Source organism: Furipterus horrens, unplaced genomic scaffold (genome assembly GCF_987537825.1).
Source record: "Furipterus horrens unplaced genomic scaffold, mFurHor1.1.pri manual_scaffold_12, whole genome shotgun sequence".
Lineage (NCBI taxonomy): Eukaryota > Metazoa > Chordata > Mammalia > Chiroptera > Furipteridae > Furipterus > Furipterus horrens.
The window spans coordinates 5,189,115-5,209,812 of NW_028327182.1; the positions used below are offsets into that span (position 1 = coordinate 5,189,115).

General features: G+C 48.1%; 1 protein-coding gene across 1 annotated transcript in view; it reads right to left on the reverse strand.

The window, feature by feature from the left end:
• The window catches only part of WDFY2 (WD repeat and FYVE domain containing 2), a 104,391-nt gene that overhangs the window by 16,665 nt on the left and 67,028 nt on the right, over nucleotides 1-20,698 (reverse strand). The window contains exons 4-7 of the mRNA XM_090258960.1: nucleotides 18,424-18,478; nucleotides 16,495-16,645; nucleotides 10,847-10,959; nucleotides 1,698-1,824 (exon numbers count right to left, since the gene is read on the reverse strand). Of these exons, the coding sequence (XP_090115086.1) occupies nucleotides 1,698-1,824; nucleotides 10,847-10,959; nucleotides 16,495-16,645; nucleotides 18,424-18,478 (446 nt within the window). The remainder of the gene's footprint in view (nucleotides 1-1,697; nucleotides 1,825-10,846; nucleotides 10,960-16,494; nucleotides 16,646-18,423; nucleotides 18,479-20,698) is intronic.

Below are 20,698 nucleotides of genomic sequence, written 5' to 3' on the forward strand. Positions count from 1 at the left end.
GCGCCAGGTAAAGGCCTTCTGCCCTTATTCCTGCTGGAAGCCAGTCCTCGCTGGCGGCGCTGCCCCTCTGAGTTCTAAGGGCGTGATCCTCTCAGGACAAACTCCATTTTCTAAAAGGCCACGTCTGTACTTCTTGGGCACTGCAAGGCCCACTGCTTCAGACATCATTCTTCTGGGACCGAGGGACTGTCCCGACGTGACAGCTTTTCCTCGTCCCGGACAACTCTGTCCCTGAGCCACTCCGCTCAGAGCCGAGCCGGCACGGAGCCTCGAGCTGTTTCTCCCCGGGGACGGCCACGCAACGCTGCCTGCAGTCTGTCCGCCGCCGAGCAAAACGGAACTACTTACAGGCTCAGTGAGTGAGTCCGACAAATATTACTGCCTCTCATCCAAACGTGCGCTTATTTCTCCGAGAGCCCAAGGGGACAGGGACTGCCTGGCAGGTGAGAGAACTGCTGAGCGTTCCTAACAGGGCTGCGCTCGCCTTCTCTTTCCGCACTTAACAACGTGGATGGTGTCAACTCCTTCCACGTGACCTCGATGCGCGTCACCTTGTCGTGGAGAGACACACCAGGGAGCGATTCCTCTAACGGGCCAATGACAAGGTTCGAGCGGCTCCACAAGCCAGCCGCAGCCCCAGACAACGGGTCTGTTCCCTCACGCACTAAGGGAATTATTCGTGCCTGGCCCCTCCAAAACTGAGTCAGTTCAATAACCCTAAACTGCAGCTTTAACTGCCTAGACTTTTGAAACGAGTGTTTCCGGGCAGATTTACAGTTAGAGCTAATGGTGCTTAACGCCAGCCCGTTCATGGGGGCGTCGCTGCGACTGTTTCCGGCGGGCTGGAGTCACTCCCTGGTTTTCAAATCCTCACAAGCTGAAACGATTCAGAGTGTCACAGCAGATCTAGAATTCTCCTCTGCAATTCGGCCAGGCTGTGTCCCCAGGCACGGGGCAGCACAGAGCAGGACGAACCCGAGCGTGGCCTGAGGTTCCCCAGCAGGGAGCTGCCCGGGAGGCCTGTGACCGTCTGGGTGGCCCAGCTCCACACCAGCGACCAGAGTCTCCAAGGACAAGGCCCAGGAACCTGCTTCAAACAGATTCCGCGGGGACTCTGCGCGCGGCCACGTTTGACACCTGCTCCAGGACACGAGCAGCTTTCTCTGCTTTCCCTCTCAGCCCCTGAAACCTGTCCCCGGGAAGAAGAGCCTGATAGACACTGAGGCGGGTGCGCACTAAACAAACACCTGGGGAAGGACGACGCGTCCCGTGCAGGGAAGAACAGGGTCTCTCCCCTCGTCCTTAAGCTGGCGGGAGTCTTGACGCCACATTTGACTCAACCATTGAAATTCTTTGACGCTTCACGGCTTGTACTTTTAAGCTTTTTTCCTTCCACTCTCGAATTTTTACTCTTACATTCCCCCTGGTTCTAATTTTTGCCTCTTATTTATTTGCTGCCATTATTTTATTTTATGGTTTCTACAAGCACTCGCCAGTCCTCTGGGGAAAAAATACCATGGGGTATAAATAAACATGCTTACGTACAGCTATAAATCAAAGGGGCCATGATTTCCCTTCCTGCCATGGTCCTTCCCATGATAAGACCCTGTGACACAGGCTGGACCCCACTCCCTCGTCCCCGCTTTCAGCTGGGAATCTTGTCTCAAGAGTTCCTTACGAAGCACCAGCGGTCTTACTTGTGTCCTTGGAGCTCGATGGCGGTCCCTTTTCTCCCACCGATGTCCCACATGATCACAGAGTGGTCGGAGCTGCCTGAGAACAGAACTCGCTGGACGGGGTCCCAGCAGAGAGCAGTCACCCCACCTGAGAGACGAGACACAGCGCCACATCAGTCACAGAGTAACGATATCACTCACCAGTATACTGTGAACGCAAACGCATTAGGACCCACAGCAGTTGCTGGCATACAATAACGTTTCTGTTGTGAGAACAAACAGGAAGTCCCAAAAGAGAAAAAAATTGGCTGAGAAGAAGAGTTCCACACTTGAAAGCACTTTCCCCCAAATTTAAGTGTACCATAAAATCAATCAATTACTATAAAGGCCAAAGAGAAACGAAGAAGACAATGAACTGACCTTGAAACAACAGACATGATTCTCAGAAGAACGGAAAGTATTGCCCTGCTTGGAAACAGGAGCCCTATTTTTTTAACTGCTACCTACCTCCCGCCCAGACGATAATAGGTGAGAAGTTGAGAGGGTTTTAAAAAGCTCAGTTAGATGTTGTGATCTTGAACATCACTGATAATTAGACTAAAATATCAGAACGTAACCTGTAATTCCTCTCTTTGGAAATGTAACTACAGATTGAGGGCAAATCATTCACTTCCTTCAGTGCCAGCTTCCTCGGCTGTGAAAGGGGATGAGGCTGAGGTGCCTCCCGCCGCTGCTGCTGCTGCTACCGGCCTGGCCAGTCCCCATGTCACCCGCTCGCAGGAGGTCAGGTGGATCCGGGGCCAGCCCGCTCCGGCCGCCGCGCAGGGCAGACCTCGGCTGTTAGCATGACTAGTGGCGTGGCTCTAAAATAGTACGTGGACTGCCTTCTCTGGCAGCACCAGGAAGCCTCCAAACAGTTAACAATGTGGCAAGTACTCATTTTTTAAAAAAATGTTTATTGAAAAATACCAAAATTTAAAGTCCTTTTCACAAAAAAAGGAGAAAAGTATATTCTGAAAAGAACATAAAATATCTACTTATTTGTTGGGATCTGATTTTTTTGTTTTTTTTTTTAGATTATACATTTGTTCTAATAAAGTGCTTCACTTTAAAAGCTTTTAGGAAAGTTTCTCTTATATAATTGCATACGAAGATTTTTTTTTTTCAAGATTGAAAGGGAAAAAAAACTCCATTCTTCTGAATTATGCTTCACCCTTTGAGTTCCATGAGTAATTCGAAATTTTGATAAGCATGAGAAAAAAGTATATCAGTATATAACCTGAGGTACAAGAAAAGAACAAAACATAATAGACGAATCATTCCATTGTTATTTATATCGATAGCCACCAGAAAAAGAGTCGCTGGAAGAGACGCGGGCACTTCTGGGAAAATTTGTCAGCGTTGCTCACAGTGACGTGGGCACTCAAAGGGTCAACAGCGTCTTCCTACACCTGCACAACATTCTGCTTGTCCACCACATGTGTTTCTGTCCATGCAATCACCTCCTCTTCCCTCACCACGTCCTGCCCTGCCACCCCGCTCACACACACACACACACACACCAAGCACAGAGCCAGCAGCAGACAGGCCCTAGGGTTGTCTGCCGAATGGATGAACAAGCAGATGAATGACAACACAAACATTTCTTTTTTTTATCCATAAATCTTATTTGGAGCTTCTCTGTGATGCTTACTTAGTTAGCCTTTCAATGCTAAATATTTCCTCCTTCTGTAGAACTCCTTTCCCTGCTATTAAATTCCATGGTTATACTTACACACACACACACACACAAGCCACCCTTCAGTACTTGGCCATGTAATAGCTGAAGATAGCATTCCATTCTGCAAAACACGCTGTGACTTCCCACGCAGACGTGAATGGCTTGTTCTGGGAGCCGCCCAAGGCAGAGGGACCTAACTGTCCCCCCGACTTCGCAGCCCCTCCACAGAGGGCACCACCTGGAAAGCTGCCGGCCCGCCAGGTCCCCACTCCCTGAGGGGCGTGCGACCCGTTCTCAGCCCCAGAACCCAGAAAGGAGCCTCGGAAGGATGGAGAAGTAGTAGTAATCTGCATCCCGCCTGGGCCCAGGCAGTGAAGATGGCTCTTGTCCACTTCCCCTCAGTGGATGCCAAGACTGTGGGGCCTGGAGAAACCACCATGTCCTCGGGTCACCACGTGGAAGGAGCTACAGATTCACAACCCCGTGCGGGGTAGATGCACGAGCGGAACATCAACTGCTGCTGCGTCACGGCCCTGAAAGGCTGACAGCGACTGGCCAGGGCCGTGAGCCTGACTTCTCCCAATGCCGTGTGGTTTCTGGACTGCAGTGGCCCCTCTGTGTCGCGGTCCACTTACCAAGGCCTCACTGTACTGCAGGGCTTTGAAAAATATTATATTTGATTATTTATCGTGGATTTTTCGCTGTATCGCGGGACTTTGCGGTACTGTATATGTATGCTGTTAAAGTGACGTAGGTTTAAGAGTGTAGAATGTTTAAGAACACAAGTAGTGTTTATAAAAGTGTAGAAAAGGTTAATAAGGGAGTGGGGAAGGTTAATAAGAAAACGGGAATGGTTGATAAGTGTGTGGGAAGGGTTTATAAAGCCTTAAAATATATATAAACACTAAAATAAATGTAAGGTTCCTACTTCGTGAATTTTCACCTATCGCTGGGGGTGGGGGTGAGGCGTCTAGAACATAATACCCGCGAAAAGTGAGGAATCACTATGTTACAATAAGGCTGGCGAAAGAAGAAGGTGAGAGTCACCACAAGTTTCATAAATGTCATAAGAATGAAAAGAAGTTACTGGTTTAGACCGTTAATATTGATGCCTGGTGTTTAAACAGAACTTAGCCTCCAAAGCAACCCATCATAAACTCTGAACTGGGCTTTCCTCCAAAATACATCTCACTGCCTCTGCTGCTGCCTGTGTGTGAGCCCCTCGCAGACGGGAGAAGTAAGGGCGACGATACACATCTCGTCGTCAGGCTGCGGAAGTCACCACTGCTGACGAGAACGCAAACCAGCCAAGCGCGGCAGGTCACGTCCAACAAAACGACACACGCCCTCCGCTCGGCACCTGCAATCTCACGTCTAGGAATGCATCTTGAAGGATCTGCTGTCTCCACAGCCACCGAGTAATAGAAAAGCCACCCATGCACAAGGCTCTTCATTTCGGCACTGTCTGAAGTAGCTAAACGTTGGGGACAACCTCAGTGCTCCCGCGAACGTGGGTGAGGGAACCGGGTCACACTCACACCGGGCACCGCGTAGCTGTGAAGAACGAGGGTCTCTCGGATGGACGGAAAGTGATTTCCAGGAAATGCTGTAAAGCGAAAAAGACAATGTGCAAAAGAAGTATCTCTGTTATGCTACCTTTCATCTAAGGACACAAAAGGCAAATGAGAAATTAAAGAGATTCACTGAAGCAGGCGTGCGGGCAAGGCTGGGGAGAAGGGAGGCAGGAGAGCGACACCTTCCATAGTTTTTTCTTTGGTTCTGAGTTTTAGAGCGATGTGTGTGTTTCACGTTTTCATAAACAAGTAAATAATTAAAGTCAAGAAGGCGTGTGTGTGTGTGTGTCTGTGTGTCTGTGTGATGGACCCATGATGCAATGTAAATAGAAACAAGTGAACCTGGCCGTATTACAAATGAATGGTACAACCACACCAAAGCGGGGCCGGGGGAGAAGTGAGAAAGGTAACTTTGGAAAACGTCAGTAGGCTAAATATAAAAACGTCTGTACACAAACTAGCACTCCAGGTAGTAGGGTTGCATTTCACAGGATGGCAGGAGAGTAAGGAGCTTGGAAAATTCCTGGGCAAGCGGGATGGGGAAACCAAGACAAGAAAGTTAAACAAGGCCAAACAATTTCAACAACTGAACAGCCAGCTGGTGAATCCCAAGACCTGATCTTCCCAGCCGAAGGACACTTGACAGCAAACGGTTTCTTCCCTTCCTCCCTAACCAGAGAACACATAGCTTAAATCTCGCTGGTCTGGGAAAATAGGGAACAGAGACCCGACTAGTGCCGTTTGTGCCAGCTAAGGCCAAGGGCAGGTGAAGTCAGGGGAGCGAGTAACAGACACCGCAGTAGAGCCAGACAGACCCGAGACAGAAGTAAAACAGTAAAGCAGACCGAAGACCGATCCCAAGCCCCCGTGTGCTCGTTCTGACGCATCAGCATGTTAGACACACACCTGGAGAGCGGATGCACATTCTGCTGAAACCCTCCCCTAAGATTCTCATCTGCAGGAACAAAAAAAACCTCTCCAAACGAAGACCGGTACCCCCTGCTCTAAAGCACGCTCACGCCCCTTCTTAGGCATGAACTTTCTACTTCCTCCTAGACTCTGAGGGTCCCCACGAGACTTGCAACTAGGGGAGCGTGGGCAGCGGCAGCCCACTCCAGGCTGAACCCCAGATCCTGTCCCCAAGGCCCCCTTTTCCCTGACTTCCCAGGGGCCGACAGCAGCCCCGCCTGGGCTCACTCCTTTCCTGCAGTGTTTCGAGGGAGCCGAAGCAGAGCCCTGCCCAGGGCCCCCTGCTGCTTCTTCTATGCTAAGCCCTCCTTGTTTCACTGTCCCCAGCTTCAGTAAATGCACCCTCAAAACCAATTAGACTTGTGATGTAAGATTTTTCCTGCACAAAGTCAAGAACCAACACACCACCAGCCGACCTGGGGCAGGCCCGCTCTGGGCTGGGCCCCGTCTGGTAATCTATGTGTTATATAGGTTAACAGTTGTTAAACTACTCTGTGTGAATTCTAGGGTTAACTAAATCAATGTATTGAGGGTAATGAGAGCTGAGTTTCTCACTACTGTTAACAGGAGGGGGAAGGTTAGAATGATCTCTCTGGTGTTAGGCTAGAATTGGACTTATCAGTATGAAATCACAGAACGTGCAGAAGTAGTGAGAGACGTGTGAGTACACGTGTATTTTTTTAGCTGTCCGCTGAGAGGGCCTAGAAGCAATGACCCCTCATGGACTCCTACAGCTCCCAGATTTTGGCTTCTAAACACCATTCACTAACAGAAGGAACGAGGCCCGTTCGGTCGGCTGGCTCTGGCCTGTGGCGCGCACGTGGTACCGGACACCAAGGCATGCTCAACAAATGGCGGAGACGCTTTGAAACTATGTAAATATTCCATTTCCTTTTATATTTCCACCCAATAATTTTAGTATTCATTGATGAGTCTTATCGGAAACAAGTATGACTGTGGTGATTGCCAAGCTGTGTTTTTTCTATTATCATTGCTCTCTACACTTTTTAATTGGAGTCACACTATAAGGAAGAACTTACACCTCATCCCTACTTATTCAATTGTTTATACTGGAATAGGCCCCCAAGTTCTTATTAATTTCTATGTGCGAGGACCCTGGATTACCACTGGCTCGTCCCCTCATTTGACGCAAGTCCCGGATCAAACACCGCCTCCCTCCGCCAGTGCTCCCTGGACCACTGCCTCACCTCCTCCTCATTCTTTCCCTTCTCCGGAGAGCACAACAATAGATCACGCATTGATTTATCATTTCCTGCCCTGACAGAATACGAGCTCTGGGAGGGCCGGGTTTTGGCTGACTCACCAAAGCGTCCCCTGGACGAGACTTCTACCTCTTACAGGAAGCACCCGATGAGCACAGACAAACGAGCCAACAGCTGAACGCGGGAGCGAGCACAAACGGATGACTTTGCTTTGTTCTTAGCACATAACACAGTCCCACGACCCTTTTCTCTGGCTACGCAGTGCGGCCCCTGGGCCCGCCTCCACCTAGCCTATTACTCGCACCTTTGGTTGGGGAACGCTCATCTGAAGGAGGAGCGCTGCAGGTGGTCTTGCGGGACTGGTTGGGCCACTAGGGTTCAGGGGACAGAAAAGAGAAAGATGACAAAGGCATGGTCTCCCATATATGACCTGCGCTTGTGCCCCTCCTCCCCATGAGTGGGATTAGTGCCCTTACACAGGAGACCCCAGAGAGCTCCCTCGCCCACCTCTGCTAAGGGAGGCTGGGGCGAGGCCCCTGAAGCAGGAAGTGGGCCCCACCAACGCCCAGGCTAACAGAGCCTCCATCCTGGGCCTCCCAGTTTCCAGAACTGTGATAAGCGAACACCTGCCGGTCATCGGCCACCGGCCTACGGTGTCTGTAAAGGCACCCGAACAGACGACGCCGGCACATAAAATGGGTGAGTCGGGTTCTTTGGGGCTTCAGGTCGGATTTAAATAGTGGTGGGTGCTGACAGAAAGAACGGTTAGGCTTTTCTTCCTATCAGAAAACCCGGGGAAATACTGAAACGGAACTGCCCCAGGGCTTCTCCCCGCACCCGCCCACAGCCACGCACTGCACCCCGAGGCCGCCGGCCTGTTCTGTTGGCGGCTAGAGGATGCGGGTGATCGGCGGTGAAGGAACGGGACGTCTGCACGTGGTCCTGTAAGCACGGAAGCTCTGGAACCAGACTCTGGGCTCGAATGCCAGCTCTATCCTCAGGTCTGTGGCCTCTGGGCGAGCTGTTTCATGTCTTGGTGCTTTAGAAGCCTGTCTGTGAGCGAGGGCTGGTGCTGGTCGCAGCTTTGCTGGGATGAGGCGAGTTAGTATCTCACGGGCACACAGACTGGCGCCGGGCGCTGCTGCTGGGGCACAGGGGCCCTCACCGAGGCTGCATCTGACAGTGTCCGCGTGAGTCAGCGCCAGCCGGCAGCCAGGGGGCTCCCCCAGCCCTTAGGGGATCCGCTGAAGTTTCAGAAACAAGTCCGATCTCCAGTTTTCCCACACCGAGCCAGGCTGTAAGGGGCCAGAGCTGAGAAGAGGAGCTCTTCAGAGCAGAGTCAGGACGAAAACAATAAGAGGATCAGGTTAAAGCAAGGCAGGGTACACTCACCAGTGCCCCCCACTGCCCCACGGCTCAGAGCATCACACCACTCTCCCGTGAGAGTGGAAAAGCTGAAAGGAAAAGTCGGAAGCCAGGCAACAGGATGGGGCTTGGAATGTGAACAAACAACCTGAGGTTCCCATCCCAGCTCCCTGGAAATGGCCTAACCACGGGGCCCGCTGGAGGTTTGGCTTAGAGACTGGGAACCACAGCATTCATTTCAGGGCAGTTCACTGGGCAGTGACTGGGCATCCTCTGCACAGCAGGCACGGTGCTCAGTCAGGAAAAACCCAGCCCCAACGCCAGCACACGCGGACGTTAAGGGGACGGGGCGGGCTCTGAGGACCAGCACACGCCCGCTGTACCTGGCGGAGCCATCTTCTCAAGGGGCCGGCAGTGATGCACCACTGCCCCCTCTGCCTGCAGGGCTGGGCCTGCCTTGCATCGTCCAAGTAACTTTTCTCCCCCTTCCCAGCGCAGCTCCGGAGTCCCCTCCTGCAGGAAGCCTCCCCCACCCCGTCTCAGTGAGGATGCGGCCTCTGTGCGTGACTCACTGGCACCCTCACCCACCGTAGCAAACCTGGCAGGATTATAAATGTCGCTGCTGACACCTGTCTTTGCATTCGAGCACAGTGCACACTGCCCGGTACACAGCAGGGGCCCCGCAGAGGGTCACTCACCTAGCCTGGTGCTTGGATGGCAGAGAGGAACCGGAGGACAATAAACCAGGGCCATAAAGCACCACCACAGAGGCGGGGCGTTTGGCAGAGCCTGGGAGCTGGGGCCCAGCGGGCAGGTGGGGCCCCCCAGGAGCCACGGAGGGGACCGGAGCGGGAGGAAACGCGGGGACTGCACAGCCCCTGCCTTCCCAGGAGGGCCCTGCATCTGTCTGCACACAGAGCTGCCTGACGAATGGGCCTTTCTGCCGAACACCCCTGGGGGCAGGGGAAGGCCCCCATCTCGGTCCAGGTAGCCTACGCTCCGCAGCAATGCTGCCGCGCTCCTCCCGCTCAGCTGCACACCCAGGGTGCCCTCCTCGCCCTCCGTGACAGGAGAATGAGAGCCGGGGCTGCCACCCCTGTGGGCTCCAGGGCATCGGACGTTCTAGGTGACAGAAAGCATTTCCTCCATTTCGGGGAAATGGGAGGAGAGCGCTGAGTGTCTGCAGAGGAACTACGTGGAGGGGTCACAGGGCAGGTCTGACACGGACTTAGGAGGATGAGTCTGCACTGGGGAGGGCGGGCTAAGACTCAGTGGAGCCTGCGGCTGGGTCCCGGCCCAGTGGCTGACAGCCCGAGGAGAGGGCAGGGACAGGGACAGAAGCACGGACCACACTCGCCAGGAAGGAAGAGCAGAGGGGCCCCGTGCTGGGAAGCACAGGGCAGCGAGGGACCACAGGCCGGACTTCTCCACAAGGACAAGAGCAAGTGGCCAGAGGCAGAGATGACTCAGACGATCTTTTCAGAGTCTTTCCCCTGGATTTAATATTCTCACTTCCCTTTCTTTCCCTTTAGGAAACCCCTTATGATCTAAGTACTTTCCCACTTTATATCCTCATTCACCTACTTTTGTTCTTACATGATGTCTAAACTCAATATTAACCTTGTTCTGTACTCAACGACGGGTGGAATCTGCAGACGCCCATTAAAAAAACCCACGAAAACACACAGTGACTTATTTTCCAAGGTTAACATCACATATTAAAAATACTAGTAAAAAATTAATCCTCATCACCTGTTCAAGACCTTCAAAGCCTAAATATGGGTGTTTTATATCGGGGCACCTTGTTCAGGTAACTCTGAGCAGAGCCCCAAAGGCAGGGCCGCTAACGAGGAACTTCTACCTTTTGTGCAGCCCGGCCACCCATGGGGAACATACTTTTCATTCCATGAGTCCCAGAGACGGGAGTCTGTCTCGCCCACATCTCCTCGATCCAAGGACAGCAAGGACAGCCTGGGGCAGCTGTCCCTTTGGCTTTCAGGGGGTTTGCGTGGTGGCCACGGAGCCTCGTGCAATGTCTCTGTAACATGTGCCAACCCCAGCTTTCTCCAGGGCAACACGACAAGGAGCCAAATCCCCCTCTTTTCAGAATGGATGGATTCCTCTTTTGCCTGGACTGCTGTTGAAAACTTTAGACATTGTCCCTTCCTGACCCGTTCTGAAATCAGTTGCGTGTGCCACACGCACCTCCGGGCACAAGCCTGGAGTGCACCCTGTCACTTCCACAGCCTGTTCTCTGCACACCAGACCGCACAGGTCACCAAGAAAGCACGCAGCGCGGGAGGCCCGCTTTGCTCCCACCTGTGTGTCCTCTGAACGCCGTGACCAGGGCGCAGGTCTCATGCTCCAGTTTGAGGATCGTTACTTGGCCCGAGTGATCGCCAATAAACACGTGCCGGGTTTCCACATCAAATCTGTCATATAAGCGTTAAGGATTGTTTCTCAAAATTGCGTGGAGGAATTTACAAAAGTGATAGATGAGGACAACGTGGGCATCGTGCTGAAAGATACAAAAATGGACATAAAATGAAAAGAAAGACGCAGTGCTATTAGACAGTGAGACTCAATGTGATAACGATGTCAATTCCCACAACATGAATTTATACATTTAATATAATCCCTATAAAAACATCAACATGTCTTTTCCCAGAGCTAGATATGTTCATTCTTAAGTTTATATGGAAAAGTAAATAAGCAAGAAGAGCCAGAAATATTCTGAAAATAATAGTAATATGGTATGTGATGGTGAAGGCTTAGCCCTATCAGATATTAAAACATGTTATAAAGTCTCTTTAACTAAAAATGTGGTACTGGAGCATAAATGGACATATGGACCAACAAAACAGAACAGAAAGTACAGAAATAGACCCAAAAGCATATAGAAACTTGCTTCACGTCTAATAAAGGTGGCTCTTCAAATGATAAGAAAAAGATGGAGTTAAAAAAAAAAGATACTGGCACAAAGTGGATAGTCATTTGGAAAAATTAACTAGGATTTGTATTTCCCAGTATATACCAGGACAAATTCCAAATGAACTGGAGATCTAAATGTAAAAAAATAAAAATGTAAGTTCTAGATGGAAGAGTACCTTTATGATCTTGGAGTGGAAAAAACTATTACTATTCAAAACCACAACCAACCAACAAATACAGAAGCAAAGCTAAAAGCCAATTGGGAAAAAATATTTGCAACTTAAGTAAAAACAAAAAAGACCAAATCCCTAACACATAAAAAGAGCAATCAAGAAAAAGGCTATAGAAAGATAGGCAAAATACATGAATAGTTCAAGAAGTGGAGATGGTGTTATGCAGAAGAGCATTCACCTAGCAGGTCCGGCTTTTCTCCTTCGAAAGGCTGCCTGAAAGCCTGGCATGGCGTCTGGGAACCTGGGATCCAGGAGGGACTCCACCATTCACAGACAAGGGGCTCCCTGTGCCCTGCCTGCACAGACAATATGGCTTACGGCAGAGAGACGCTCTCCTTCTGGAGTCTGAAAGTCTGGTACATGCCACGCAGAGGCTGCCTCCGTGACCAGTCCCCAGTAAAAACCCAAGGTGCTGAGTCTCTAGAGAGATTTTCGAGTTGATGATGCCTAGCAAGCCCACCTCTGGATATCTGTCCTGGAGATGCACCGGCCAAAGTACAAAAGGACACACGTGTGCGGCTCTTCTCTCCATCTGACACTATGACCGCTCAAGTTTGAGAACACCCGAAAGTCCTTCAAGCAGGGACTTAGGACACATCCATGCAATAGAATACCACGCAGAAGGGAGAAAAAGACCTCCATGCCACAGGCAAATGGACACAGAGCAACTTTCAGGATATATTAGTAAGTGGGGAAAAAACCAAGGTATATGAGAGTTTACATGCTGTACCACCTTTGTGTGGAAAGGGGAGAAAACATTAATATGTGTGTGTCCGCGCGTAGTTAGAAAAGGAAGCCCTGGAAGGGTAGGTCAGGGTCTAACAAAAAGGGCTGCCTGTGGGGATGGGTCAGACGAGCCGGGGGACAGAAGCAGAGTGAGACTTCTCTCTCATTATGTAGTTCCCATTTTGGAATCTTGTAATCACTTTACACATTAAAAATATTTATAAAATTAAACAAAAAAAATCCCTTCAGGTGACAATAATGTGAAATGAATGAACCAAAATATCAAATTGGTGATAAAAGCACACAGTTAACAGAATTATTTCAAGTGACTTGAAAACACAGCATCTTGACTGTGTGTCCTTTGTAGAATATAATCGAAGGAAAAGAGGACGGTAAAGAGATCTAAAATCTCATTCAGTACTTTTGTTGTTATATTACTAGTGTTTTAAAACAACGTAGATAAACCATATGACAAAGCAAATAAGGAATTATGTTAATGTGTTAGGAACCAAGATTTTCAGCCCAAGATAGGAATTAAGTACAAAAATAAAGTAAAAATCTCATAATGTTGAATCCGAACTAGAAATGTTATGTATAATTTCAGTGATCCCTCACTTATTGCGGGTATTATGTTCTAGACCACCCCACCCCCACGATATGTGAAAATCCACAAAGTAGGAACCTTACATTTATTTTAGTATTTACTGTACAGTACCGAAAATCCTGCGATGCAGTGAAAAGTCCGCGGTAAATAATTAAATATAATATTTTTAAAAATCCCGAGACACAGTGAGGCCGCGATAAGTGAACCGCAATGTAGAGAGGGATTACTGTATTTTCTTTTTAAAAATGCACACACATATGTTTTCTTAGCTCTCTCTAAACACTAAAAGCAGCAGCTGAATGCAGGACAGGGACAGGAAGGAACCAGATGAACTTGTCAGAAAGCAAGAAAGCTGTCAGAGCTATGTGGTTTTATCAAAAAAACACAGGGATCATCAGGTCTTCCTGACCTAACCCTGATTCCAACTCACTTAAAGTTGAGTTCCAGTTCAGTTTAGAGCATGACAACCCTCCCTCCCAGGCTCCCTATCTCGGGCCCCTCCAGGGTCATCTCTGCACGCTCTATAGCTGGTAGGAGGGGGAGGCAGAATCTGGTTCAATTTTCTTTGACTTCTCCCTGTTGAATTGTTAGTTACTGGGTAGAACTTGGTTGCTTTTTATGAAAGAGAACACACTGTCTGTCTACACGGGTTTTATAGTGACGGCGCTTTAAGAGCTACTGGGAGACGTGGCTAAACTGTTTCATTTCCAGCTTTCCACCTTCATTCCCTCCTGCTTCTCCTTTCCTCACGTGTCGTGCAGAGAGAAGACCTGCCCCTCAGCCTTGTGAGTGTATCTGAGAGGCTGGAGCAGAGCCATGGCCCCCAGGGACAGCGAGCCGGTAGAGCTGTAATTGTGGGGAACTATGCGCTCCCGTGACGGCCCCGCCAGCCCTTGCTGTGGCCCTGCTGTGTGTGTGGATGTGCATGTGGATGTGTGTATATATATATATAATACTTTATCCTTCATACAAGGAAGACTCAGCGTGGGAATTCTTTGGTGTAAATAGAAGTTTGGTTTTATTTAGCAAGGAAAAAAAAAAAAAAAGGACAGACGAGCCAATATTATGGGGCTCTTACTGGCCAAAGATGGAACAATATGAGCATAAAAACAGGCAATCTGTTGAAATATACGGAATATATTATTTAAACAACAAACAAACTCTGAGTTATAAAAGATCCCTATGGGAGGTAACCAGGGCACTAAATCTCTATCTGAAAACGAGTAATTAGAGAAATAATGAAGAATTTATGTTGCTTTTCTTGTATCACTGCATTTCCGGAAACTCAAACAGCCCCAGTTCAAGGAGGTGAAGCTCTCCCTTACAGAAGAATTAGAACTAATACACGTGTGAAAATGACAGGGTTAGGAAGTCGCCACGCTGGAACACTGTCGGCAGTGGACGAGAGAGATCGCCCCACCAGCGGCTCTGGGCGGCCAGCGCGGCGGCCCGCGGCCCGTCCCGGCCTCGCTGGAAGAACACGCGCTTCCTGCCGGGAAGCCATATGGAGCACACAGCGCTCTTACTGGGTGTGCTTGCCAAAGCTGAATCTGAACGCAATCAAGATTTCAGAGGCAACTTCCAGTGTCAAACGAGGAACAGTTAAATGACAACCCTGGGAAGCAGAGCTCAACGCAGAGTGGGGGGCTGTCTAGAAGAGGACTGACTCAGCGCCTCCACAGTGGCATAGAAGAGGCGGGGTCCCCGCTCTCGGCGGAGGCAGGAGTAGGTATGACCCACCTGGTCCGGCGTGCGGACCTTGTCTGGACCCAAAAGCAAACAAAATCACTGCAGAAGCTGTTTTAGAAACAGCAAGGAAACCTTCAGAAATGGATTGATTATTCAACAACCTCAAGGAGTGATGATAAATTTTTAGGAGTAGTAACAGCATTATGATTATGGAAAAAACTCCCCGTTTTTTCAGAGGTGCACAATGAAGTAGGTACGGTCTGGACTTGTTTTCAAACACTCCAGCAAAGGAGAGAGGGAGCAAAAAGGGAGAGGAGAGTCTACAGTGGACCTCAGTGATCCGGTGTGCGGCTGTCTATTATACTGTGTTTTCCAATTTGCTACATGTTTTGAAAATTCTCATAATAAGAATTATTTTAAAAACTGAAGGAGAATAAAGCATAACAAATTCTCCCAGTCTCCAGAACAAAGGAGGAAAGTTACACTCTACAAACGAGTAACTATATGTAAAACTATATTAAGATTTACATGAAATAAGATCACCTTCAATTCATCTTGATTAATTATAAGAACACAGATGAAAGAAACATACACCCCGCAGGTTTTAGAACTGCAGGTAAATAACAGAGTTCTCTACAAAAAAATGAACCCAGCGAGAAGTATCTGGAAGAGGGTTGAAATAAAATTATATAGTAAAACCTCAAACCAGAGTGACTGGCGCTAAGTATGATATGAGGAAATATGAAAATCAAGATAATCTTAGTAGCCTTCCAGCACGCTTTTCCCTGAACAGGACTAGATCCAAGGGGCTGCTTGCTGGAAAGATGTTTCACTCCACAGGGTGACATCTTGAAAATGTCTCCAACATGGACAGAACCTTCAAAGGGAGCCTGCCAGAATTATTCTGTGGAAGCCTGAGAAGCGGGATCAAACATGGCCCAATGGCTAGACCAAAAGGTGAGGCCGGAGAAAGCACCGGCAGATTTACAGACTAGGAAGTACAGTGGGGGAAGGAAATGGCTGTATTTCTTGGTGCTGCCAGGCAGCGGTCATGTGACCTTGAACAAGCCACCTAAGCTACCTGAGCCTCTCTGAGCCTTGATTTCTACACCCTGAAAATTGAGTTAGGTCTTTTTGTTTTTGCTTCACCTTACGGTATTCACGGTGAACAAAGGAACGTTAGATGGAAGCACTATATAAACTCAGCGACCGCAAAGGTAAGCTATTCTTTTTCTCTCCATCATTATTATTGTGGCGGTTGTCATCGTTGGTATTATAGGCCATTTAATATTCAAAGCTTCAGATCTTTAGCTAAAGCAACCAAAGCTTTCGAGGTTATTCAGAAATTGATAATTCAATCTGTAACCTGGTCAGTCTCTTTTTCTTCCTTTATTCCTCTGCTTTATTTTTGGTTATTTTCACTGCGTATGTACTCTCCACTCAAAGGCCAGAAAGAAGAGAAACAATTCTGATCAATGGGATTCATTCTGTCGCTTGCTGGCTTGGATGAATCACATGGGAGAGAATTGGTCCATCAGGCTTGGGGCCGCAGTGGGCCACAACCTCATTCAGGAGGCTCCGTTACTTTAGGTGAAATAACTTCACTTTACTCCTCCTACTCGAGGATTTGTTCATCAGAAAAGCCTATGAGTATCTTAATCAGCAGGGCAAGCCGGCAAATTAAAAATAAAACAACCTTCAAGTTGCACATACCCCAAATTTTCAGGAAAGAAAGAAGTCACCAGCTGAGTCCCCACCGAGGAACTCCCTCCAGCAAAGGATACTGCAGGCCCGAGGCCCCGGCCCCGGTGCGGTAGCCTCCCAGGCGGCGGCCGCTCTCCGAGCAGTGCCAGGCAAACTGCTTGTCCTGGCCCGTGCTCAGCACCCACTCCAGCTCCAGCACGAAGAGGACCATTGTCACTCTGCTCTGATGCGCTGAAAACCAAGGGGCAGGAGAACAGCCGTGAGGTCCCCTGCAGGAGGCTGGGAAGGCGTGGGCCATGGGGACGCAGCGCTCTCTCCATCTGTCCCTCCCCAAACAGCAGGCGCGGGCTAGGAAAGGGGCCACCATCGGCGGCGGGGGTATGCCACTCCAAAGGGGCACGTCCCAGTTTTTCTGTGATGCGGGTCTCTCAGGGGACGGGACTGCGGTGTGGGCTGTGGCCTCGTCCGGAAGGCTGACAGAGGCGGGAGCTGACTGCGAGCCCTGTCCCCCAGCGTTGACACGACCTGGTCCCCGACAGCCTCGGCGCACAGCATGGCAGCTGGCTTCCAAGGGAACAGGGAGCAGGGGCAGGAGAGGGCAAGCGGGAAGCCCGGTCTCTGTGATCCCATCTCAGGAGTGATATTCAACACCTGCCGTACTTCCGACCCAGCCCTGACTCAGGGAGACAGGCAGGAATGCCATGGGGCCAAGGTCATTAGGAGCCGCCTTAGAGGCTGCATACCCCGGTGCATCACATTTGTAAAATGGCCCCAACAGTACAACACGATATCCCAACATTTGTGACCAAGACAATTAAAAAGAATTTTAAAGAACAAAAACTCGGGTCATGGGAAGGAAAATATAAAATGCTGAGGCTAGAAAAGAGAAGGGAAAAAATGGAAAGGGTTGGAATTTTTGTGGCTCTTTTAACATCACTACAAAGCTGTCATGCGTAAGAGAGAGAATACTTCGTTTTTGTAGCTCTGGTTGGCTGAGCAAACCAACAGGGGAGCATTCTAACACTTAGCACATAGCATTATTTTTAAAAATTTTATAGGAGTTTATTGTGCCAAACTGACGACAAATGCCAGGGAGCAAAATCTCAAATGCTCCCTTATCCTGACCATTTCAATGACCTGCCTGCCTTTCTGTTTCGGCCACATGATTATAAACCACGTATAGGCAGATACTACATGTCTTGTTCACGATTATAATCCTCAGTTATTGACTGGTACTCAATAGACACAGTTACACAAAAATACCTGATAAGCATAGCTAATAAATCTATAGGGAAATAAATTTTGGTTCACAATCCACAACTAAAGCACCCAGTTCTTAGCATTCTCCCACACCAGCGTGGGTGCTACATCTCTGGGGGTGTCCAAGGAGAGGCTGGGTGGCCATGTGGGGTAAATAAGGCCAAGTGATTGGGGTGAGATGACCTCGAAGTGACGAACGGTCCACCTCTGATGTTCTGATCCCGTCACACTGCTGCTCTGGACAAAGAAATCCTTGACAGAAGTCCCTCCTGGGCCACGGGAAGGAAACGGCCTATGGCACACTGTCAGTGCTGAAGACACAGCCCAACCCTAACTCCCTCCCTTTCGATGTTTGTTTAAACACGCCGAGTCTTTTAAAGCATGGAACCGAAAGTGAGCTGAGCCCCGCGTGAGGCAGCTCCCTCCCAGCACTGGCCCCGTCTCCACGGCTGAGCGGTGTGGTGACGTGAGTGGGAAGCCGAAGGACAATGGCTGTGGGCTCGGGAGCCGCTCCGACCAGCTCAGGCCCTGCACGTGACCAGCTGCAGGGCCACAGGCGAGTTACCTCACCTCTTCAGGCCTCGGCACCCTCCTTCCACTGCTGGGGTCACAGTAACCTCAGATTCTCGCTCTGTCTTGGCCACCCCCCCACCCCTGACTGTTCTGAGGTGAGGTCCTCCTGCGGCTGCGGGAGCCATCGAGAATCGTTCCCAAGTCCAGGTCAGTGAGACAGCTGCTCTCGTTCCTACCTTGATAGGTTTTCACAGGAGTCATCTTGTTATAATCTTCTGATAAAATAAATTCCTGCCAAAAAAAAAGAAGAAATATATTATGCCAAAGGAAATTCTTTAAGTGAATAAATATATTTTGGCAAAACCAGATGGCATAAAGCAAACATCATAGAATTACTGATACATTTAACATTAGTGTTTTGCCAATCAACTCAGCATTTTTGTCCCTGTTTAAAAGTAGTAATCATTACTGTGATTCAATGCAATTATCATAATTTTTATCTTATAGCTCTGATGTTAATCTTTTTTTTTGAGTATGCATGTGAAGAAAACTGGATCAAGTTCAGTCTTGATACTGATCAGTTTTGAAGATAAACTTGATTCAGATTAGCTTCTTTTTTCTTTTGATCCTCACCTGAGAACATTTTTTTCACTGTTTTCAGAAAGAGAGGGGAGTGGGGAGAGAAACATTGATTGTTTGCCTTCTCATACATATCCCAACTGGGGATCAAACCAGTAACGTGGGTATGTGCCCTGACTGGGAATTGAACCCATGACCCTTTGGTCCAACCAACTGAGCCACACTGGCCGGGGCAAATTATTTTTCTTTCAATGGTTGCCATAGCTAAAAATGTGCAAGGCTCTCTACTAGAGAAAAAAATAAATACTTTAAAGATTTTATTTCTAATATTGGTAACTATTTCCCCTTATCACAAGCTTCTCAAGGCTGCACCTTACCCACCCGTGTGTCCCCAGGGCAGCTGGCACAGTGTGCTTTGCCCAGAAGATGACCAATAAATACTGATTCAATGAATATATGAAAGGCATCTCTCAATCCGATGAGATCAGTTCGAATCAAATGCACTCAGGATGAATTTTTATAGGACACACACGTAACTCTTGGTGGAGAGACAGAGACGGTGAGGGAGGGAGTGTGTGTCCGCCCGACGTCACTGACCTCAGCATGTAGACGTTCTGATATCTCGTATCATCACAGAACAGTCAGACACGAGAACACATTCGCACGATTTTTATGACAGTATAGTTGTAATTGTTCTATTTTATTCGTACCTATTATTGTTAATCTCTTACTGGGCCTCATGTATCAATCAGAATTTACCCGAGGCGTGTGTGCAGAGGAGAAACCAGCACGCACGAGGTCCAGCCCCATCTGCAGCCTCAGGCTCTGAAATGTACTCTCCGCACACAGGGAAGGACTGCAGTATCACAGAAAAGTATTATTCATATAGTGGTTTCCTCTGTAAATCAGCAGTTATTTAGGAAAAAATCTTATTTTTAGACAGTTATATTTATGGCTAGTTTCTGGTTGCCAACTTCTAGTTTTACTGGCTTATATTTAGCAAACAGTTTAATTTCTAAATATTTAGTAAGATTTTTTTCACGGTCAAAATATTAATGATTTTGTAAATGTTCTGTAGAAAGGAGAGAAATGCTTTCTATCCAAAGTTCTAGATCTAACTGTATATCTATTTAAAGAAACCTGACTATAGTTTTCAAATAGCCTGTATTTTTACTTATTTGTCTACTTGAATTTCAAATTCAGAAAGATGTGCTAAAGAAATGGGCATTTAGTGTTTATTATTCTGATTATAGAAGTAACATCTTACTGTCCAACAACAAAAGCTATGAAACAATATCAAGACAGGAGTTTAAATTGTCTATAACTCTTCCAAATCATGAAAATTCCTGTTACTATTTGCACTATCTGGCCTTTCACCCTGTTCGCTGTATACACTAAAACACCTACTTAACATCATCACATGAACATTCTCAGTCATTACACATTCTTTGAAAACCTAAGTTTAAGGGCTACATAATATTCCACCAAATGGTTATGTCAGAATTATCTAATTAGTCCCTGATGGTTACACATTTCTAACACACCAGTTCTTATTATAATGAGGTTACTCCTATAATTGTTTTCTGTTTTATGATTATTTGCTTTGAGAGGTTTTCTAGGAGTGGAATTATTGATATAAAAGGTACAAATACTTCCAAAGCTGTAGTTGCACAGAACCAATAATTTTCTAAACACTTTGTGTCCTCTCTATCATTGTACAAAGAGCGCCTATTTTATTCGATTCTAGACAACATTCATATTCTGAAATTGATACTACTTAGATAAAAATAGAATTAAAAATTTTTAACACTCTGAAATGATTATTAGCCCAGAAATGCAAATTAAAACAACAAGAGATCACCTCACTCCTGTCAGAACGGCCATCATCAACACAACAACAAGCAACAAGTGCTGGCGAGGATGCGGAGAGAA